Source organism: Protopterus annectens, chromosome 3.part1 (genome assembly GCF_019279795.1).
Source record: "Protopterus annectens isolate FY-2018-M chromosome 3.part1, PAN1.0, whole genome shotgun sequence".
Taxonomy (NCBI): Eukaryota; Metazoa; Chordata; order Ceratodontiformes; family Protopteridae; genus Protopterus; species Protopterus annectens.
This window is the reverse complement of record NC_056732.1, coordinates 115,115,240-115,139,749: the sequence shown is the minus strand read 5'-3', so window position 1 is coordinate 115,139,749 and position 24,510 is coordinate 115,115,240. Positions and strand designations below refer to the sequence as shown.

Below are 24,510 nucleotides of genomic sequence, written 5' to 3'. Positions count from 1 at the left end.
CATACTGTAGATACTTCTTTTACCACTCTAGATGATTACCTGCAAGTTATAGTTTATGACAGCACTAAAGAAAAGTGAACAATCCACTACACTGAAAACGCGTCAGGTGTCAGTTGGAAAGCCATTATGCATCATGTTCGCTAAAGTATCTGTAACTGACCACAGTGCTGTGGTAGTACAATATCCCACCTGTAACTCTGTTGAAAATGGGAGCCATTTCGATTAGTAAAATGTAGATGTTGATAATCTTTTCATGGATTTTTGCAAATAGAGATAGGTTTGGGATCTCAGGAATTCTTCCAGTGCAGCAGATTTAGTGCTTTTTAGCAAAAGCAATATGATGGCACTTTTACATGGTTCAGAAATATTACATGTAAGAGATAGAACACTGAGAGAAGACCATTGCTGGGGCAGCAGGTTTTACGAAAACAGCTTGTAACTAACTTGGCAAAGAGAAACATTTAAAGGAAAAAATCTACTCAGAAATTAAAGAAACATGCCTTTCATCGTATCACAATGCTTACTGCAGTACTAATACATCAGTGCTATGCCAAGTGTTACATGTTACTATTTTTTTAACTTGTTAATTTGTTATATTCAAAGACTGCCAAAATAGAGACTGCCACATTGACATGATTTTGTGTTTCAGTCTATCCATCTTGTTTCCACAGTGAACTTTGCATCTTCATAATAAATGCATATTATTAATAAAAAATGAGAAATGTTTTTCCTGCTTTTTTTCTGTGTTGCAAGTGATTGACAGCTGCTAGGCAAACTGGCACTGCAATGTCTGTGACATATAAGCAAGTGATTTTATTTGAATTGTGGTAGCTGTGTGCTACTTGCCTCCTTACAATTTTCCACTGGTATTAAGTTCCCTTTCTTAACTCACAGCTCACCTCAATCACCCATAGATGAGTTACAGGGTGCAGTAGGCTCTTCTCTATCTTATTCCTGTTAGCAGCCTCAGCTGTGCTGAGATTTGCATCATACTGTTAACTGCTCTTTTGTTATTACTATTATTGTTGTTGCCACTGTATTCTCTCTATTATTACTACTACTTCAGTACAATGTTACTAGGGCTAACCTCTCATGATTACAGTTATTGTTGTACCTACTGAGTTATTGTCTGTTGCGTACTGATGTTTTCATCCCAAATTGTTTCTTAGATTTCATGTAGGTCTTGTAAATACTACTTTACTATGATGTTAGTTACTGCATCTCTTGCACTCAAGATTCCTAGAAACCAATCAACAAACCTACTAACTATACACAATGTACACACAGCCTCCATAAAGCACACACCCACATGGCCCACAAGGAAGACAAATCTGCTTGCATTCTTTCTGTTACCAACCTTATACTGCTTGGTGTTCTTAGGCAGTGCAGGGACTGCCATATGATCACAGACTATTACTATTACTATCACTACTACTACTACTACTACTAAGACTATTACTTGGCATAAATAACCCAATATACCCCAGGGATTACCTCAGTGTCACTGCTCAACAGAGGCACAGCAAAATAATGGGTATAGTTCCCCATACTAAAGGGGTGGCGTAAACCACAAAACTATGGGCTAGGCTTGTAAATGCCCTCAGGCAGATAGCCTAGTATGAACCTATGAACCTATGAATATGTGAAAGGTGTACGTATCTGCATAACTTGAAGGCTACCCCCCCCCACACATCCATCAAGGTAGCCTATGAGCGGCACATATTATCACAAACATCTCTGCATGACCTTTCCAAACTAATATATGCCAAGGGTACCAAAAAGGTCACTTCTCATACCCTGTAGAACACGGAGGATAAAGTTTCAGCAGAAGTCTACAAACGTAACATCACCATCCGTATGCATAGTAAATGATCATCAGATCAGACTGTAGACTGTAACTATCTACAACCATAAGCGCCATGAGTACAATAAAAATGTCCTAGTAACTGGTTAATTCCACTGTCAGGAAAACTGACCTCATGCTTATGAAGACAGTCCAAGACAGTGTGATATTTAGTTGGTACTTCCAATGCCAGAATCTGCACTGTTACAAAGGCTGTACATTCCCTCATGCTGGGAAAAAAATTATTATGACCTGGTGGCAGCCCATGTGGATTTGAATGACTTGGGGTGCTCAACTCTGAAAGACATGGAGAGATATACTGGATCTTGTTACACATGTGTTGAACGCATGCAAGACAGAGTGACAACCTACCTTCACCCAGAATTATGCCTAAATACAAAGAAAAGATAACTGACTTCAGCATTTTATGTCATTTTGGGAGAGGGAGGTTCAGCTTGTAACAAGATGGTAAACAGTCTAACTTGCTTCACAAAGGATGGCTTGCACCTCTTGTTCCATAGCATTTGCTTACTGTCCAAAGACTTTACTGCCCCCCTTTGTGCCTTTGATATGAGTCAGAATCCAGCTTCTGGGCATCTCAATATAACAGACAAAAATACAGCAAATTCAAATTCTAACTCAGATTAAATCAAGCCTGCTTCTGTCAGAGATCTTAATATCAAATTGCCTGATCTTGAGACTCTCCTGTAACTCGAACACATCCATGTCTGTGTTGTTACTGAAACTTGGTTTCACTGTACAGACAGCACTTCCAAAATACCTGGGTTGAGTGCTTGCTATGCTCTCAGACCTGAGGAGAAACTGCAGTGACATTTCCATATTTGTCAGAGACTATATTATCAGACATATTCTCAGAGACCCACACACATTCTGAAATCATTGAATTCCAGCTTACTCTGAACAAAGTAAATTATCAATTTACAGCCTAGTATAAGACACCTTCCATGTCCACAGATGACCACATGAGATTCCTAAATGTGTTTTCTGAATTAGCTATAAAGAATAATATACATGAAGGGAAATGTCAACCATCCATCAATTAGCTGGCACATCTATAGCTCAAAACTCAAATAAGCCCAGAGATTCCTACACTTAGTAAATAGTAATTCCCTGAACAAATGGTAAAGCAGTCAACTGGGCAGTAAAACATTCTTGACCTTGTCCTGACCAGTATAATCTCCACATGTGCCACTCCTGTAGTATCTCCATCCTACGTTAAATTTGACCACAAACTATTGAAGTTTTTCTTCAAATTCTCAAACATCCCCACACTGAACATTTGCGAATTTAAAGACTTCAAAGAGACATACCAATTAAATTTCTAGGGATGAGATCACAAAATGTATGTCTAATATTGCTTGTTCCATTGCAGCTTCAGCTGCAACTTATTCACTGGAGTTCAACTCCTACCTAAGTGTTTAGATCTGGCTATCTGTATTAGAACCAATATAATGAGAAATTTGGGGAAAAAGTCAAAATTTGTGAAAGAAAAACACCCTGGAGATCCACCAATTTATACTTATAAAGTAATAAAACAATTCTAAATCTCTAAAGTCCACATATCTTTACTTCTAAAGTCCTACAACAAATCTAAATCTCTAAAGTCCTATAACAAATCTAAATCTCCCCACATTAAAGACTGTGTCAAAAAAAAAAAAAAAAAACAGAAAGGATTGAAATGCTACCATCAGGAAAAACAAGGTCATAGTCAAACATGAACTGAAATTAGCATCTAAAGTCAAAGATAATCATGAATCCTTCTTTGGTAACATTAGGAAATGAATAATATCTGGCAATGTTCTGAACTAATCCAGGACAGTATCATGCATGGTGTCCCTAAAGGCATAAATATTTACAGTCAAATTTAGTGTCAGTTTATCCCAGAAGGTTACTAAAACACTGAGAACTCTTGAATCTATTACACCTCTAAGATAATAAAGAAAAACATTCTGTGCTGTCTAAAACTAAAAATGTCACTTGGCGTGGTTTCAGACAATCTACTCTTGATAAAAACAACAATGAACTTGGATTCACCAAACACGATTTAATGAAAGTATCTGTCTCTGACGTCTCGGCCTTAGCCTTCAAGGAGTACAGAATAGGTATAAAGCACATCATATAATCTATATATATATAATCTACTCTTGATCCCTAATAAATTGTGCCAAATGGTTCCTTGGGGAATCTCTCCTCAACTTGTTTAACTTTGGTATAACTACAGAATATGTGCCAGAAATATGAAGAATGGCTGTGGTGACTCCCCTTCTTAAGAGTGGCCTACCACAGACACAGTGAACTACAGACCCATTAGTCTGACTAGTCAAATTTGCAAGGTTATGGAATGCATCATATCTGACTTTATCAACTATACTATTAAAAGTCTCATTCAGCTAGACCCTCAGCAGTTTGATTTTGTCAAATGGAGATCATGTCTACTTAATTTAGTAAACTTCTTCAAGATGGTCACTAAGGGAATAAATAATGTTATGCTGTTCACACAGCTTACCTGGATCTGGTCAATGCATTTGTTATCCTGTTCATACAGCTTACCTGGATCTGTATAAGGCATTCAACACTATCTCTCATGTTGATATTTCAAATAATCTAAGGGCCCTACATGTTCACCTTTATGTGGTAACTGACCATACAGTTAAGGTGGGAAAGGCCTTATCAGAAAATAAGAATATAACTAACTGTGTACCTCAGTGCTGGGACTCTCCTTTTTGATATATGTATTTCAGACGTCCAAACCATAAATCCAGTCATAAAACTGAGAGTTTGTTGGTGACTCCATGGTGGGTGCTATTGTCTGATCAGCTGCTGAACCAAACTCACTACACTAAGAACTAGCACTCAATAACCAAAGGTGTATGGAAAAAAGGCTAAAATTAAATGAAAAAAGGAGCAGTATTGTCACATTTGGGAAACAACCCTCCCCCTCATCTTGCAGTATAACTAGTACCCCACTTGAAACCGACAAGGCAGTTAGAGATCATTGTACATTGATTGATAAACCTTCAACCACCACGCAACTTCAGTAAATTCAGAAAATCCTCCAATTTAGCTTGACTAACATCTAAAGGCATATATCATTCACATCAAAAGACACTATTAAACTTCTTTACTCAGGGCTACTTAGGCCAGTTATAGAGTAAGAGACTCATCTGAAATATATCTAGCAACTTGAGAGGCCACAGAGGTTCCTAATTAAAAGATTATTTGCCTAAAGACCCTGGGATACTAGGACTAGCTTGAAGCTCTATACCTATACTTAGTCTCCTAAGTGGAGATCTGTCTTGCATTCCATGTCATTGGGGATCAATCCCTCCTTGATCTCTTGCATCTCTGCAAAACCAGCAATGCCACACATATAAGATCTAAGTACTTAAATCTCCATCAACATATAAATAAAACAAGCTGGGTGGACAGATATATCAACTGATGCCTCTCCCACTTCCAGAATAAATTGACATTACATGTTAAACAAAGTAACATGCTCACATCCTTGAAGGTGAACCCTGACAACCGGATGGGTATTTGCAAGTTCCTCCCTGAAATGACTTGCTTTGCCCTTCCGGAGATGGGGATACAACATGAAAGTGGGAATTGGCAAGTTGAAAATGGTCTCCAGACTCATTCAGCTTGTAATTTCTAGAATGTGTAAGGTATATACTTACCAGAATGTAATGGACTGGCCACCAACACCAATCTTCTGCAATAGCCGATTTCTTGCCAGCTCGTGCCTCACCCCTCACCCCCGTGTGCTGCAGATGACTCTCCAGATTGAGTGATGCCAGAAAACAGCTTGACAGACAACTGCATCTGATATTCCCAATGATACAAGGAGCAGCTATGGGGAAAAAGGAAATCTCTCTCTCACTATATATGTATAGGAAGGCCTCTGGTATTTCCCAAAGTCTGCTTGGACAAACATTTGGAAGGGGAAGGTGGGCAGGATGCTTCCAATGTCTGCACTAATTCCAAATAAATCTAACATTCTGGTAAGTACATAACTTACTTATTTAAGCTGGTATAGTCCAGACATGGGAACAAGTAGGCAGAATCCACAGCAGACTTTGGGAGTCTCTTAAGATAGAATTCCACAAAGTATATAGGCTGAAAGGTAGCTCTAGTTGGGAAATGGCAATCATATGTAATGAAAAGGTATGTAATGAGGACCAAGAAGCAGCAACACAAGTGAAAATCAGTGGTATATTCCTGAAAAAAAAGCTGATCTTGTGGCTTCAACTCTGATACAGTGTGCTCTGAATTTATTAGATAAGGTTATTTTGAAGGAGGAATAAAGATAAAGTTATGCACTCACCATAACATTCCAACTGTGTTGTCCATTTTCATTCTTCCTCAACTGATGCGTTCGGATCCGACTCAGTCACTTCTCCAGATCATCAGATCCAAAACACCCAAGTTCCTCCCTTTACCCACAATGCCCCAACAACCTAACATGCCTCAGATCAGGTTTGCTGCCCCTCAATATAAATGGACCATATTTTAAAGAAATTAATAAAGACAGAAAAGAAGAGGAAGCTGGAGCTCAAACTGGGAACAAAGTTTCCCCAGAAAACTCTTAGGTCTTTACAGAAGCAAAAGGATGGAGGCAGGTGGGCAGGAAGCTGCAGACCCCCTGCAAAAACATCATTTAGTATGGTACGTCGTTTTCTGTTATTTTTTTTCTTTTTTGCGTTTATAAAGCTAAGACATATATTCTCAAGCCTGTTTTTGCAAGACTAACTGATTCATTATAGCTCTCGGACATAAATGGCCACAGTTAAGAGCACATTATTTATTTATTTATTTATTTATTTAATTTTATTCTATTACTACAGAAGAAAAAGAAGATGCTGCTAATTTCAAGATACTTAATAAACTTTTCCAGCTTAAAAATGCAGAGGCTTTTGGCTTCCCTGTGCTGCTAAAGTTTTGATAACATTCAGATTACACATCAGCAGTGGTAAAGGAAAATAAGCACAATATATCTTCTACTAAGGTCAACATTTTAATTAGTTTAAGACCTAACAGTTTGGCTAACTAAAAAAGTATCACTAGGGTTGCGATGATAAAAAATACAGAGAATTTATCATTTTAAATGTTAAAACTAGGCAATTATTTGAGCAAACAATATATCAGCCACTGTACATACCAACTATGATAAGAATTCAACTCCTTAGACTTACAATTAAGGAAACTAAATAGTACAAAGTAAAGACACAGATACCTGTCATTAATTTTCTGTGAAAGATCTTCAATTTCAAGTTCAAGCTCTTTGTTTTTGTACTGCAAATCCCGAAGTTCTCGAAGTTTTCCTTGAAATGTTTTCTCTAAATATGACAACTCTGTATCAAACTGCAGTTTCTACAAAACAGAATAATGTGAGATACTGTCATCCAGGTCTAATGTTTTCAAATGGTTGGATCAATCCAAAACACAAAAAAAGAGTTTCTAAAGCTGAATTTACACTCATTATTTTGTAAATAAGGTTTACAAATGAAAAACAATACTGGCATAAGCTATTGTTTGCATCATTCCAACAAGCTTAGAATGAAATAAAATAATTATGATCACAATAAACTGTATTTCCTGGAATTTTAAATTAAAATATACAAACTGACCAAGAAATAAGTCTGACATCAATATCTCCCACTGCAAGGAAATAAACCTGCAATAATAGGTAAGCAGTTATGATCCTATGCTCTGTTGATATCGTATCTACAGTTATAGAGACATTTTAGGGATAAATAAAAATATAAATACTACAGCACAGAGCTGTGTTATGTAATCCAGTTGTACAGTGCACTGTAGTTCTCAGTGCAGAATGAAAAAAATAAAGCTTAACCATTTGCATCTCTATGGAGCAATATGGTGCCATAAATTTTACCAGATGCACTCCAGGGAATCATAGTTCCAGATAGCCAAGTTATAAAGGTATAAGTTTGTCTTCCTATTACAATTCATAAATACATCTGATTATGCAATGGAATGGAGTACCTGACTAAGATGTTGAGCATGTACTGGAAAACAATGTAAACAAGTGGAGTCCATTATGAGGACAGATAGCAGTAGATCAATAAGAGGATCAAGGGAATTGAAAAAACATTGTGAGATGCAATGGGCCCTATGCCATTATAGCAAAACAAGAACACAGCTGGCACCAAGGTGATACAGAGAAGGTGTGTTGGGGTGTGGCATAGTGCAATGGATATTAACTTAATGATCGCCATACCCGCTTTCCGAGCACAAACAAATTTAAGCCTCTTATGCCTAATTATAGCAAGAAACAGGGTATAGGATGTTACAGTCATGGAACAGGCTGTTATAATGCAAACACTACTGCATATTATGGATATGCTTAAGCCTACTTACACTAGAAAAACTTCATGCACTATGAAGTATTTGCTCATGAATCCCACACACATTTCAACTCTTTCTAGGCATGATATATGTTAATACATAAAGATGATAAACTGCAAAAACATGACAATACATTTTTTTCAGAAACAGCAGTACACATGCAAATACGGCATGGAGAAAACTCCTCACTGAACCTCAAGGTTTTCAGCATTACTCAATATAGTTAAAGGGTAATAAGAGACTGCTGACTTGTTTCATTTAATTATAAAATCACATCATGCTGTGCCTTTACTACTAATCTATTTACCTAACATACTGTACTTCTAAAGATCAGAGATCAGTCTATTTTTGTTAATAATGTGACAGAACTAGAACATTATTAATATTATGTTTATTATGTATGTGTGTATATATATATATATATATATATATATATATATATATATATATATATAAGTGTGTGTGCGTGTGTGTGTGTGTGTGTGTATAAACACACATGCATATACTATATATAAGGACTATAAGAAAAAGTGCAAGAAAGAAAAGGTGGACCCTGCTAAGAAGGAATGCTGACTAGTTAACAAAGAGGCTAAGAGAATAGTTGCATTAGCAATGAACAAGAGCAATGAGAGGATCAAGGGAACTGAAGAAAGCATCACAAGATGCAATGGGCCTTAGGGGCACTATAGCGAAACAAGAACAACACAGCTGGCACCAAGATGCCTGCACCAGTTTCTGGAAAGTGACTTGGCAGATGGCACAAAGAAACATTATCAGACTGCAAGGCAAAGACAGAGATAATGAAGATAGTTATCAGACACTCTTCATAAGGGATGCCAGGAACAACCTGCTCAGTGGTCTACAAGACATCAAAGACAGATATAAGGAGCATTTCCAGCAGGATTTGAATGAAAAAAACACCATAAAAGTTGTATTGCCACAGACACAGCCTACAGTAAAAGTGGAATAAGAACAGCACTAAGGAAAATTAAGTCAGTGAAAGCAGCAGGCTTGGATGACGTCACAGAGTATTATAAGGAAGATGTTAGGTGAGTTAGGGGAGAAATGGTTTCAGAGGCTACTCTTAGCAGTATGGAGAGAAAAGTGTATCGCAGGTGACCGGAGAATAAGCATTGCAGTGCCACTGTACAAGAACCAGGGGGACATTCACAACTGAAGGCAGTAAGGTGGTATCAAACTCGTGTCTCCCTGCTTGAAAGTCCTGGTGACGGTGACTGACGAATAAGTAGAATAACAGAAAATAAAATCAGTTCATAGGTTCGTACTAAGCTAACTGCCCTTGTGGGCCATTTTAAGCCTAGCCAATTACTCCCTTCTAGAATCAAACCCTGCAACTTGTGTTTATAAGGTAAACACATTATCCATTATGCCAACCTCCCAGACCAGAGATGAGCACCTCTGATTCAGATCAGAATGCAGCATAACTGACCCAATGTTTGCAGTGAGACAGATATTTGAGAAGAAGCTAGGGATGAGGAACAAGTCCAACTGGGCATTCCTTCACTTTTCCATAGAAAGCTGACATGGGCAGTCCTGTGATGGTTTGAAGTCTCAGAAACACTGGTAGAATTAGGACAAACTATACACAGGGACCCAATGACACAAGTATGAACAGTGTACCGACTCACAGAAAGGTTCCTAGTGGGAGTGAGTGTGCATCAGGGCTCAGCTCTGAGGCCCACTGATGTTCATGCTGGTAATGGACATTAACAAACAGGTCAGGGGGGACAGATCAAGAAAGATGCTATATGCAGACAATGTGGCATTATTAACAGATTAAACAAAAACTTCAGAAAATGTTAGCGGAATGAAATGCAAAACCGAAGGGGCATAGGATGAAACTGAGTACAGACAAAACAGATGTCATGACAGCAAAAAGGGGGAAATCAGAATAAGTTGAAAACTGAGATAGAAGGGAAAGTAGAAGAACAGGTTATCAACTTCAAGTATGTGAAAGTAGTACCTGAGGAGAAGGGAATTCTGAATAAGAAGGCCAAAACTAGAATTAGATGAACTGCAGCCAACTGGCATAGAGTGTCATGGGTAGTATATGACAGAAGAATTCCAAAGAAGCTGAAAAGTAAGATGTATATAGCAGTGGCATGACCAGTACTACTGTATGGTACAGAAACCTGGGCAGTGGGTCAGAGAAGTTGAGTTAGCTTGAGGTGATGGAAATGAAGTGTCTGAGACAGATGGAAGGAAGTACACTGTGGGACAGATGAAGGAATGAGGATATCAGAGCAGAAACCAAAGAATCTCCAGCAGTAGAGAAGGTCAAAGAGAACAGATTACAGTGGTCGACGCAAATATGCAGGAAACCAGAAGGCAAGTTGATAAAGACGATTTGGGAGAAACAGGTAGAAGGCAAGAGGACATAAGGGCATCCAGCAAACAGACAGGTGGATTTTCTGAGAGAAGACCTGCAACAGACAGTCCTGACCATTGAAGAAGGTAGGACAGCGGCAATGAATCAAGAAAGATGGTGATGATAGATATGAGACCCCAACCCCATGTCGAAAAATGGGAAAAAGGGAAGTGATTATATATAACCCTCCTCTTCACCCATAATCCACTGCAACCAGACTTTCCTCCACAGATTTCTGTTATGTCATGTAAAGTGAGTAATGTACAAACAGACTTCTAGGTCGCAAAAAACAAGAAGGAGAAAATGGGCAAGTATGCTAATGAGAAGTGACATGGTCATACAGTCCTATAGTTATGGTAAGTACACAGCTTTCATATCTGGTATGAGGAGGTCCATCCTTGACAACAATAGGACAGAGTCCCAAGTTCATGTTCCTATCTGACTTCCCACATGAGAACATACTGGCAATTACTGTGGCCTCAAAGGAAGACCTGGACCTAAAGATCACACCCACCTTAAAGTGTCTTTCAATGATATTTAAGAAGGACCAAGTAGCCTCTGTATAGATATCATCCAAGAGTTTGTGAATTACCCACTGCTTTTGTGAAATTAGTCATAGAATTATGGAATAAAGATTTACTGTGCTTTTTGTAACATAATTTGCTAAAATCAGTTGACCATTTAGCTTGAGGATTTTTTTAGATAAAAATATGAAAAACTAAACTATTTTCTGAAAGATTGTACTTCATGTACAAAGAACTGAATTGTCTGTGGACATCCATACAATGCAATAGATGTTCTCTTCTATAGATATAGTTAGGGAAAAACCACAGAAAGATGAACAGACTGCTTGGAGTTTGATTCAGAGGGTACCTTTAGCATGATATAAGTGTTTGCATGCAAAGAGTCTATCTTTGTGGAATAATAGTTCAGGAGGTTATACAAATAAAACTTGTACTTTAGAAATTCTTCTGTCTGATGTAACTGCTGCCAGAAATTTCCAAGACAGATGTTTTATCTCTGTAGAAGAAGCTGCCTCAAATGGTGAAAGAGTAAGCTTCCACAGTCCCACCAGAGGATCAAAAATCCTTAGTGGGGGTCTTATAAGAAAGGCATTCATCAGAGAGGCCACATACACTTTCAGTGAGGCTAATGACACACACTTTGAGATATGATGGAAATTAGAAATAGCAGCAAGATGTACTTCAATAGAAGAATAGCTGAGACCTGTATCAAAATTTGAGATAAATAATCTAAAACTGACCGTGCCAACATAGTAAGACAGTATAGTCTTTATAGTAAACTTAGCATAACAGTAGATTTTCAGATGATCACTGCTGCACAAGCCATAGCTTCCTGTTTTATATCCTGCCAAGGATATAAGAGATAGTCAACTTCCAAAACTTCAGGGCACCTTCCATACATTCAAATCATTAGTCAGCTCAAGCACAGCTGCCTAAAATCACAGCTTTGAGTGCCAAGCCCTTCACAGCTTTCATTCCAATAGAGACACAGCGGCGAAGCCCTAATAGGACATAACCAGGAGTAAAAATATATACATATATACACACCCTGGCAAAAATGAAAGTGGGATGAGAGAGGCATCTGTTTTGACTGACTCCTTTGGACTGCTTTGGAGCAGGAGGGGAGAAGGCGAGACCTGGATTTAGGGATATTTGCGGTCTCCATCAAGTGATTTCTCTTTTAACAAAACCCAGAACTGGGATTTAAAAAGATAATGGGTGCTGGTGCTGGGGCAAAAGAGACTTCAAGTACCATTATATCTTTCTAAAGTGAAGTCATGCCAGGGGTATCATGAGAATCATATCTGCCATGAGACCCAAAGTCCTGAGGTATTCTCCCATAGTGACCAAAGTTTGAGTGGAAAACCCTAGAATCAGATATATTTTTTCCTCTGGAAGAAAACCTCTTTGAACTAAGGTGTTAAACAGACAACCCAGGAACACAATCCTGTGAGAAGGAGTAAAATAAAATATTTTTTAATGTTCTTTTGGTATCCCAGCTTGTGTAAGAGATCTCTAACCCAAGTGAGAGATTCCTGGCACTTTGAGAAAGACTCTCCAAAGATAAACACGTTGTCTAAACATGGAGAAATGTCAATACCCTGTAGCTGCACTGAGCTATAACTGGACCTAGTCACTTTGTGAACACTGTTGGAGCAGTGGGTAGTCCAAAGGAAAAGGCAAGGAACTGAAAATGTTATCCAGATTCACAGAACCTTAAGCAATGCCTGAAGTCTGGATAAATAGGGATGTGATGATAAGCATCTTATAAAATAAGAAGTTATGTACCTACCATAACGTTCCATGTTAGTTGTCTTCTCTCGCCTTCTTTCTTGCTTGATGGGTTCGGAGCCGATCCCTCGGCTCCGACTCGGCACTTGCTAAGCTCGAGAGTCACTTTTACCAGCTCGAGGCAGCCCCATATCCCATGATGCAAGGCGGCAAGTACCCAGATCTCGTTTGATGACAAAGGGCAATAGCACCAAGCATAAAACACTTCCCAAAGGAAGAAAGAAAACTTACAGGATGGAAGAAGGACCAGGTCTGAATGGTCTTCAGCATAATAATTTCTTATAACAAGGTCTGTCCAGGCCTGGGGAAGGAGGGAGGGTCGCAAGAAAGAAGGCGAGAAGACAACTAACATGGAACGTTATGGTAGGTACATAACTTCTTAATGTTAAGTTGTCAATCTCGCCTTCATTCTTGCTTGATGGGACGCGTCCTAGCACCTCTATCCTGGGTGGCTCAATGGAACAGACTCTTGAGGACTGTAGAGCCAAAACTGGCTCTGTCCCTGGAGGCCAAGTCCAATTTGTAATGGGAAACAAAAGTGTGAGGAGTGGCCCAAGTGGCCGCTGCACAAATAGTGTCTAAAGGAAGTCTAGCTTGAAAGGCTGTAGAAGTAGCTAAGCTCCTAGTTGAATGTGCTTTAGGTTTTGAGCACAGCTGTTTTCCCCTGAGCAGATAAATTTCAGAGATGACCGAAGAAAGCCATCTGGACAAGGTCACTTTAGAAACAGGAAGGCCTTTTTATTATCCGCATAGGAAACAAAAAGTTGATCAGATTTTCTAAATTTTTTGTTCTGTCCAAATAATATCTAAGTTGACGGTGGACATCAAGATAATGTAGTTTTTGTTCAGCTCTGTCTGAATAGTTTGGGAAAAATACAGGAGATCAATGGATTGATTCAAATTGGTCTTTGAAGCGACCTTAGGCAAAAGGTCGGATTAGTTCTCAAAGATACTCTGTCTTTGTGAAAAACCAAATAGGGGGGTCGAACCGATAGAGCATGAAGTTCAGACACCCTCCTGGCCAATGTAATAGCCACTAGGAATAAAGTTTTCCAAGAAAGAAATTTCAGGGAACAAGAAACAGCTGGCTCGAAGGGGAAGAATCAAGGATGTCAGCACTAAATTTAGATCCCACTGAGGAGGAGGATTCCTGATTGGAGGCTTTAGTAGGAAAATTCCTTTCAAGAAGGCCCTGCAGAGCCTATGGGACATAATATTATGATCTGCGACCCCGATATGAAAGTTGGAGATAGCAGCCAATTGAACTCTGACTGTGGAAGAAGAGGAGCCTGCATGAAAAATCTCTGCTAAGAAGTCCAGGACTTCCTGAACAGGGGCAGTGAAAGGATCAATATTCTTGGCCTTAGCCCAATAAGAGAAACGTTTCCATTTGCTTGTATAAATCCTCCTGGTAGAGGATTTTAACGAAGCTACTATGATGTCTCTAACTGGGTTAGAGATCAATGGAAGCCTGGCTAAGGAAGGAAGTGGAGCAACCATGCTGTGAGGTTGAGAGAAGGGATAGACCGGTGCAGCTGACCGGATTGGTGAATCAGAAGATCTGGCACTGGGTCCAGATGCCACGGCTGCACCAAAAGGTGATGATGGAGGAACGGGAACCAAACTTGTCGAGGCCAGTAAGGGGCAATGAGAATCAATTTGGCTCTCAAAACGGTAGCTTTCTGGATAACTTGAGGGATCAGAGGAAATGGAGGAAGGCATAAAGAAGTCCCTGGGGCCAATCCTGGGTCAGAGCGTCTCTGGGGGGATGGCCTGGTAGAGGGAAGAGACAGAAGAAGTCTGGGCATTTGCTGTTTTGGGGAGTAGCAAAAAGATCGCAACATGGACGACCCCATTCCAGAAATATCTCTTCCGCTATAGATTGCTTGAGAGACCACTCGTGAGGCATGAGAATAGCTCTGCTCAATCTGTCCGCTACAATGTTGGTTTTCCCAGGGATATGCGTTGCTACCAGAAACCGATGAGAGGAGATCGCCCATTGCCACAGTCTGAGCTTCTCGACACAAGGGGTAGGACTTGGTTCCGCCCTGTTTGTTGATATACCAAACTACAGACATGTTGTCTGTGTGGACTGCAATTGTCCCTACGGGAAGAAAGTCGTTGAGGGCTTGCAACGTTAAAAGCACTGCTCTCATCTCCAGGACATTTATGTGCAGATGGTACTCGAGCGGCTGCCACGTCCCATGAACCATCCTGCCCTGATAATGACCCCCACCCGATCAGGGAGGCATCCGTGGTGACAGTGGCTATCGGGAATGGGGTACAAAGTACCTGCCTTGGTGAACCTGAGGAGATGTGATCCACCAAGCAAGATGATCTTTGCAAGTCTGTGTCACCAGAATCTGGTGACGCATTGGAAGTTGTTGGTACGACCACTGTGTGAACAGCATCCACTGAAGAAGGCGCATGTAGAATCGAGCCAGGGGAAGAAGAGTAATGGCCGCAGCCATGAGGCCTAATACCTTTAGAACCATTCTGGCCTGTACTTTCTTGTTGGCCAGAATGATCCTGACATGACTCTGAATGTCTGAAACTCTTTGATCTGTAAGGGTAGCTGACATCCGAACAGTGTTTAAGTTTGCGCCTATGAAAGTAATAGACTGGCAGGGCGATAAGGATGACTTTTCAAGTTGATCGAGATGCCCAAATGAGAACAAAGACTTATTGTGTAATCCCTGGCTTGAATAAGCTGATGCCTGGTGGTGGCTGACAGGAGCCAGTCGTCGAGATACGGAAACACCTGGAATCCTTGACGTCTCAGGTGAGCCGTGACCACTGCCATGCATTTGGTGAACACTCTGGGGGCTGTAGTGAGACCAAAGGGCAGGGCTCTGAACTGGAAATGACTGGACCCCAGCCGAAGCGGAGAAATCTCCTGGAGCGTCTGTGAATTTTGATGTGATAGTACGCATCCTGAAGATCTATTGAGCACATCCAGTTGTCCTTCTGTAAGAAGGGCAGAATTGACTGAAGAGTGACCTTTCGGAATCTTGTCTTCCTCACAGACTTGTTGAGTCTGCTGAGATCCAATATTGGTCTCCAGTCTCCCGTCTTTTTGGGGACCAAAAAGAACCTTGAGTAGATTCCGGGCTCTGAATGGTCTGTTGTAACTGGCTGAATGGCTCTTGTTTGCAGTAGTTTTGAGACTTCTAACTCTGCAATTTCCCTTAGACCGGTTGGTACATCTGGAAGGGAATTTGAGGGAAAGGACTTTCCTCGAAAGGAATTATGTAACCCTTGGATATGATCAACTGTACCCATCTGTCTTGAGTGAGGGAATGCCAGGCTTCTGGGTACAGTGATAATCTTCCCCCGACTGCCTCCAAGGAGGGACAGCCGGGCAACATTTCAGGGATGCTGAAAGGGCTTGTCAGAGAGAGGCTCTCTGTTTCCCTGGTTTTGGACCCCCTCTGCCTCTAGAGCGTCTGTTGTTGTTATCCCCTCTGCCTCTAGGGGTAAACTGACCACGTGAATCCGGCGTGACTCCTTGGGATTTGCGGAACCACATTTTGCCACCTTTCTGTCCTTTGGGGTAAGGTCTAGAAGGGTGGAAAAACGGACTCCTACAGCAGAAAGAGTCTTGCCGTCCTGCTCACACCTGGTCAAAGTTTCCTTCACCTGAGGGCCAAACAAAGCTGACCCATCAAAGGGAGAATTTGTGAAGGACGCCTTAAAGGGATCTGCAAAGTCACATAGCCGCATCCAGGCTTGGCGTCTAAGAGCCACACCTGTACCTGCGGCCCTACTCGCTCCATCAGCAGCATATGATATTAGCCGCATGGAGGAGTTTGCAATGGAATTAAGGGTTCCTAGCTGCGAAGCAATTTTTCTTGAGCCCCTGCAGCTGTAGGATCCTGTACTACTTCACCCAGCTCCTTAAGGATATCCCTCTGGAGTCTGGTGAAGTGACATAGGTAATTCAGCGAGCATAGCAAAGGTCGCTGAGGAAAACAACCGCTTACCGTACCTATCCATGGTCCTAGAGTCCTTATTAGGAGGATGGACGGCACGGAAGGATCTGCAAGTTCCTTCTTGGTGGCAGCAGCCACCACCATGGCATCAGCGGGGACACCCTTAGTGAGGAATTGCTTGTCACACGGGCAGTGATAAATTTTGAAGGCCTCCTAGGGACTGGCTCTACAGAGTCAGGAGCAGCCCACGCCTTCGGGCAATAACCTGCATAAGGGGTCGAAAGCGGGAGACACCCAGGACGTGGAGGGCCGCGATCCAAACGCCTCTAGGTATACTGACTCATCCTCAGACCGATTATTGGTCGGCCAGTTTCCCTCTGTCTAAGGAGTTCTAGGATGTCTGAGAAGGAGACATCCTCAGAGGGGATCTTGGGGATCCCTCTGACTCATCAAAGTCAGTATCTGAAGTGATAGACTCGGGCGAGGCTACGTGTTTCCTCTTACAAGTGCTCTTGCTAGGAGGATCTCCCGAAACATCAGGAGAATCCTCGGAAGAGGGGGAAATTCCCAATGGGGAAACCTGAGGCGGAGGATCTCTGGGTCCTGTAGCAAGAGAAGTGGCAGAGATGTCAACAGGCACTATAGAGGGAGGAGCTAAGGGAACAGACTGCTGGCTGATACCAGTGGCCAGCACACTCTTCATCACCTCGAATGCTCCCCTCCCAGGCAGGTCCGAGAGAACCCGTTCCAAAGAGCTAGGAACTCCAGGGACCACCGAAGGGAAGTCTCCGAGGCAGATGTCGGAGCCGAGCTCACCAAGGCCGAGGCTCCAAGGGAAAGAGCGGGTTCGGACAAGGGTCCGATGCCACTCACCCCCTCGGAGGAGACCATGGAAGCCCGGCCACCGAATCCCTCTAAGGAAGGTCTCGAAGAGGAGATAAGAGTAGAGGCTGAAGGGACAGAAGGGGGTATCCGTCCATCAGCCGTAGCAGTAACCATTCGAAGACTCCAACTCCAAGCTCTGGGGTAGAGTTGAAGGAGGAACTGTAACGGGGTGTGGACCAATAGTCGTCTGTTGAGACGGACTATGTAACATTTGGGCCAGTGCCTGTGACTTAAGTAATCTACTGACCACTCTCTCTAAGTCATGGTCCGAAAGCCTGGATGACCTTGAAGATCGGCTCCGATGGCTCCGTTCGAGAGGAGAGGTGAAGCCGAGCCGAAAGTATCGGCTCCAAGGAAGGAGACCTCGACCTCTTCCTCGAAGGAGCCATCGGAACCGATGAAACTATTGAACCTGTCGGAGCCGACAACTTATCGGAGCCGACAGGTAGCCTCGATGCATCGGCTCCAGCCGGAGCCGATACAGCCACAAAAGTAACGGTGTCGGAGCCGATCGGAGCCGACACCGATGCCTGTGCCACATGGTGGTCGGAGCCGATCAGAGCCGACACCGAAGTGGTCGATGCAGAATCGGCACCGATAGCCATCGGTGCTGAAGGCTTGGTTAAGCCAGAATCGGCTCCAGCCGGAGCCGATCTCGACTCAGAACGAGTCGGAGCCGAGGCCGCAGGCTTTGACACAGAAGCCTGGGCCTTGGAAGACTTGGCAGTCTTAGGTGGAGCCGACTTAGCCGGAGAGCCCTCCGGCTTAAGAAGGCCCCTGAGTATTAATTTGTTTCTTCTTTCCTGCAGGACTCTCTGGCTGAAAGAATGACATATAGCACAGGAGTCCTGCAGGTGAAGAGGCCCCAGGCAATAAAGGCAAGAAGTGTGACCGTCTGTCAGAGACATCTTCTGACAGCACGAGTCACACTTCTTAAAGCCTGAGACCCTTTCTTTTGACATGGTGTAACACAAGCACACACACACACCAGTCAAAGAATTTAAATTTAAATATACCAAAAAGGTATAACTACAAACACACACACACACCCTAACAGGGGGGGGGGATGGAATGGGTAAAGTCTGACTAAAAAAATAATAAGAGACAGACAAATTTCTGTCAGAAACAGTTTAAAACTAAATAAAAACTAACAATAAGGGGTTTTTAAGTTAAAAGGGGCTAAATTAGCGAATTAGTAAATCACTTACCAGGAGCTGGTAAAAGGAGGACCTCATAAGCGAAGCGGCAAACGAGATCTGGGTACTTACCGCCTTGCATCATGGGATATGGGGCTGCCTCGAGCTGGTAAAAGTGACTCTCGAGCTTAGCAAGTGCCGAGTCGGAGCCGAGGGATCGGCTCCGAACCCATCAAGCAAGAATGAAGGCGAGATTGACAACTTAACATTTAGTATTATCATGAAACTTAAATGAAGAAAAAGGGATTTCAGGTTGTAAAGTGACAGTGTTTTAAACTTGGGCCCTATCACAAATGGTAAAGGACACACGGAGCTCCAGTGATTGGACTGCAAAAAGAAATGTAATGCTCCTGATACCTCAGCTTATGCTTTCAGGGAATACTGAGCATTCACAAGGCAGTCAAATTTATACAAATGTAATGAGTTAATAAGTGAAAATTACCACACAATTAATCAATTAAAACCAATTACTAGCAGGCTGGCTGTTAGGAAAATGCAGGCAGTGGCACACACATCCTTTAAAGCTGACAGCACTTGAGGAACTGGGTGAAGGTTCTAGAAATTCCATTCATAACAACTCACAGTGTTCTCTGATGGACTAATAAACCTCTGTGTCCTCCCACTGAAAACAGTGGCATATCCTGGAAATAGTCTTAGAGAAAGAGAACACACCCACTGGGAGTATCAGATACTGTGCTCTCCCTCTGAGTCTGAATGAGAAATCTGAAGAGAAAACCTTGCATCTCTCCCTTTATCTTCTGGTTCATATTCTTGGATCTCTTCATGAAAAGAGGCATCCCTCTTTCTTTTACCAGAAATCACCTTATAAGTAGGGTCAACTTCCTGAATTAAACCCCAAGCCAAATCCAGTAAACTACACCTATTTGGGGAAATGTGAGAAGAAATAGATACATTTAGTTTTCTGTTTCTTTTTGATTGGAAAAAATGGAGCCAACAGTGTTGTTAATGGCAGCAGCATCCCCAGGGATGGGCACAACATTATGACTAAACAGGGATGTCTTCCGTGTTCCCTCTCCTAGGAATGACAAGAGTGTGACTCTCCCTTGCCCACTGAGGGGACCCCAACAGTGACAGAAGACTTGGCTTACCCCCAGTCCATGGTGGCTGCAAGTGCTACACTAGAGGGATAAGAAGTAAAAATTGAATATCCTGAGGAACCAGCTTTGGCCACAGCAGAGTCATCCACCTGTGGCTCAAGAAAATTGCTGTTCTGCTGTGGCAGCAAAGACTATTTGCTTAGCTTTTTCTTTTTGCATCTGGAAGAAGGACCAGTCGTGGGACTGGTAGTTTGTTCCAAAGTCATGCTGGAAATTGTGTCTCTTTCCTTGAGACAACAAGCAACAAAACCAAAAGTGTAAAGTTGTTAAAAGTCACTTTTTTTACAAAAACACAGTAAAAGCACTTAAATACATGTTGTCAACACCAAAAAGTAAAATAAACACAATTTCTTCAAAGAAAAACTATTTTAAACTAATTTAAACAATTTTTAAACTGCCACTGAAAAAAGTGCACTCTAGTTTAAAAGTACCTTTTAAGTCTTGAGACAGTCTGTTGAAACATAAAAGCCTAGATTAAAAAGAACTTTCCTCAACAGGAAAGTATATTTAATCAAGAACATTTTTATGTGGAAGGTTCCTCCCGAAAGTGAACTTATCTGTCCAGCAAAGCAACAGCACAAGCAGACCACTGTTCCTTGAAAGCCAACAGTGGAGTGCTCCTGTCAATGGCAGAAAGCCTGTAAAGAGCTTGGCACTCAAACATGACTGTAGGCAGCTCAGCTCAAGTTGCTTAACTGTTTGAGCTCCTGGAAGATGTTCTGAAGCTTTGGAAGCTGACCAGCTGTTATATCCTTTGTAGGATATAACCCATACAGCTAAGGTTACTGCAGCAGTGATCAGTATGATGAACATCTATGCATTTCGATGAAGCCCAAGTAGAAAAATTATTTCACTTCCTTTTCTTACATTTTTTGGAAGAAGGAGTCTGTGTGGATATGAGAATCTGGACTACTCTAGAGGGATACTCAGGGTATTTACCCATTAGGCAAGGTATCTGGCCATTAGCAAAACTGGAAAAAATAAAATAGGTTATGTACACACCATAACGTTCCATGTGAGTTGTTCCTCTCGCCTTCATTCTTACAGATGGGTTCGGAGCTGATCCTCGGCTCCGAGTCAGCCAACTACAAAGCTCGAGGTCTTCAGACAGCTCGAGGCCAAGTCCTTCTCCCATGATGCACCTTGAGTTACTTCAGATCTTGTTTGCTGCCTTTAATAATACCATATGCCATTCTGTCGCTTTTTAAGGTAAAAACCACAGGAAAGACAAAACAACTGTGATAAAACATGAATCTCGGTCTTCGAAAAAACCTGGAGGGGGTAGGAGGGTAGGAAGTAAGAATGAAGGCAAGATGAACAACTTGCATGGAATGTTATGGTGAGCACATAACTTCTTTATGTGAAGTTGTTCTATCTTGCCGTTCATTCTTACAGATGGGTAGCATCCCAAGCACCATCTTTCTTGGGTGGCTCATGTGAGTATGTTTTTCAGGACAGTAGAACCAAAGGAGGCCCTGTCCTTGGAAGCCCTATTGACTTTGTAATGAGTTATAAAGGTATGAGGATTTGACCAAGTGGCTGCTGCACAAATATTGTCTATTGGTAGCCTAGCTGAAAATGCAGAAGATGTGGACACAGCTCTGGTTGAATGAACCTTAATTTTGTGTTGTAGAGGTAAATTGGCAGCTGAGTAAGTGAAAGTGATGCAATCAGATAACCATTTTGATACGGTTGTTTTTGCTACAGGCATACAATTTCTGGAATCTGAAAAGGAAACAAAAAGTTGTTCAGATCTTCTGAATTCTTTGGTTCTATCTAGGTAAAATCTCAGCTGTCTGTGAACATCAAGTTTGTGTAGCATATACTCCAAATTGTTGGTGTGTTTAGGGAAAAACACTGGTAAATCTATAGTTTGGCTAAGTTTAGCTTCAGTACAAACTTTAGGTAAGAATGAAGGATTTGTTTGCAGTGAAACTGTCAGCATGAAAAACCAAATACAGAGGTTTTGTGGACAAGGCTTGTAGTTCTGAGACTCTTTGAGCAGACGTGATGGCTACTAAAAAGATAGTCTTCCAAGACAAAAATTTCAAATTGCATGAAGATGCTGGCTCAAACAGTGGGAGAATAATGCGTGAGAGCATAAAATTTAGGTTCCAGGGGGTATAAGGGGATTTAACTGGTGGTCTAAGGTGGAAAGTCCCTTTGAGAAAGGCTTTGGATAGTTTGTGTGACATTATGTTAAAGCCTTCAGTACCAAGATGAAAATTAGAGATGGCAACAAGCTGCACACAAATTGTAGCTGCCACTGCTCCTTTGTTGAAAAGCATAGCCAAAAATTCTAATATAGAGGAAATAGAGGCTTGGTAAGGGTCAATGTTATTCTGAGAAGCCTATATGGAAAATCTCTTCCATTTGATGAGGTACAACTTCCTAGTAGAGGATTTTTGAGAAGATATTAAGATATGTTGCATTTTGTTTGAGAAGTCATGGAACTTGGCTATGCTGGGAATTGGAGCAGCCAAGCTGTCAATTTTAGGGACTGATGGGAAGGATGAAAAGCCCTTGACGAGTGCATCAGAAGGTCTGGAACTGGGTCCAGAATCCAAGGCTCTTCCAACAGATGAGGTCGAAGGAAGGAAAACCAAATCTGATGAGGCCAATGAGGGGCTATTAGAATGATGGTCCTTCCCAGGGCTTTTGGCTTTCTGTAATACTTTGGGTATCAGGGGAATTGGTGGAAATGCATAAAGGAGACCCAGAGGCCAATCATGTACGAGTGCTTCCCTTTTGGAATCTCCCAGAGGGGGAATCAGGGCAAAGTAGCTTCTGCATTTTGTGTTCATGGGGAATGCAAATTGATCGCAGCAAGGCTGGCCCCATTTGTGGAATATTCTTTCCGCTATTTCTTTTTTGAGGGACCACTCATGAGTCAACAAAATTGCCCTACTCAGTTTGTCTGCAATCACGTTGGATTTCCCCAGGATGTGTGTTGCTATCAGAAAGCGCTGGGTGGATGTAGCCCACTGCCATACTCTTAGGGCCTCTAGACAAAGGGGATATGGCCTGGATCCTCTTTGTTTAAGTGCTAGACCACTGACATGTTGTCTGTCTGAATCACAATTATCCCCAGTGTGAGAAAGTCCTGAAAGTACTGCAATGCCAAGAGTACCGCTCTCATCTCCAGGACATTGATATACAGATGTGTTTCTTGTTTGGTCCATGTGCCTTGGGTTGTTCTTCCCTGAAAATCCCCCCCCCCCCATCCGATCAGGGAAGCGTCCGTTCTCACCGTGGCCGATAGTGAGGGTAGGATAAAAGGACAATCTATCGTTACTTGGAGAGAGGTCAACCACCACCGAAGATCCTTTTTGCATGTGTTTGTTAGAATAATGAGATGTGACATTGGGAGCTCTTAATTAGACCATTGTGTGAACAGAAGCCATTGTTGAATCCACATGTGCATACAACCCAACTGAATTGCTATTATTGCAGCTGCCATCATACCCAACAATTTTAGCACTTCTGAAGCTGGCACCTTGTCTCTGAAAATGACATTCAGAATTTGCTGACGAAGCATTGATATCCTTTCTAAAGGAAGCTTTAAAGTGGTGGTGGTGGTGTCCAAATCTTCTCTGGTAGAAACGATATCTTGCGATGGTGACAAGGCAGATTTTTCTGAGTTTATGGTAATCCCTAGTTGATCGCAAAGAGTAAGTGTGATGTCCCTGGCTTGTATAAGCTGATGCCTGGTGGTGGCAAAGAGGAGCCAATCATCTAGGTATGGAAACACCTGGAATCCCAAACACCTCAGGTGAGTCATGACCACTGTAATACATTTGGTGAACACTCTGGGGGCTGTAGTGAGACCAAAGGGTAGGGCTCGAAACTGGTAGTGATTGGCTCCCATCCGGAAGCGCAGATGATCCCTGGATAGTCTGGCCATTTTTATGTGGTTGTATGCATCCTGGAGATATATCGAGCACATCCAATTGTCTTTCCCTAAGAAGGGAAGTATCACCTGTAGCATGACCATCTGGAACTCTCCTTCTTGACAGATCTGTTTAGCCTGCTGAGGCCCAAAATAGGTCTCCAGTCCCCTGTCTTTTTTGGGACTAAAAAGAATCTTGAGTAAGCTCCGGATCCTATCTGGTCTGCTGGGACTGGTTGGATGACTCTTTTTTTCTAGCAACCTTTGGACCTCTATTGTTGCTTGTTCCCTGTAACTGGGTGGAACGTCCGGGATTTTTGTTATCAAGGGGGAGGAGTAGCGAAGGGAATAAAATATCTTCTGGAAATTATGCTTTGCACCCAGTTGTCGTTTGTTATTTTTTGTCAGGCATCTGGATACAAAGATAAGTGACCCCCGACTGCCTCCAGAGTAGGACAGTCGGGCCTTCTGTCAGGAGCAATGGTAGGGCTTCCCAAAGAACTGGTCTCTGTCACCCTGATTTTGCAGACCACTTCTGCCACGAGGGCGACATCTT

General features: G+C 42.0%; 1 protein-coding gene across 1 annotated transcript in view; it reads right to left on the bottom strand.

The window, feature by feature from the left end:
* LOC122797639 (coiled-coil domain-containing protein 178-like) overlaps positions 1-24,510 on the bottom strand; it is a 2,875,483-nt gene that overhangs the window by 2,530,204 nt on the left and 320,769 nt on the right. The window contains exon 3 of the mRNA XM_044066184.1: positions 7,098-7,234. Coding sequence (XP_043922119.1) covers positions 7,098-7,234 — 137 coding nt within the window. The remainder of the gene's footprint in view (positions 1-7,097; positions 7,235-24,510) is intronic.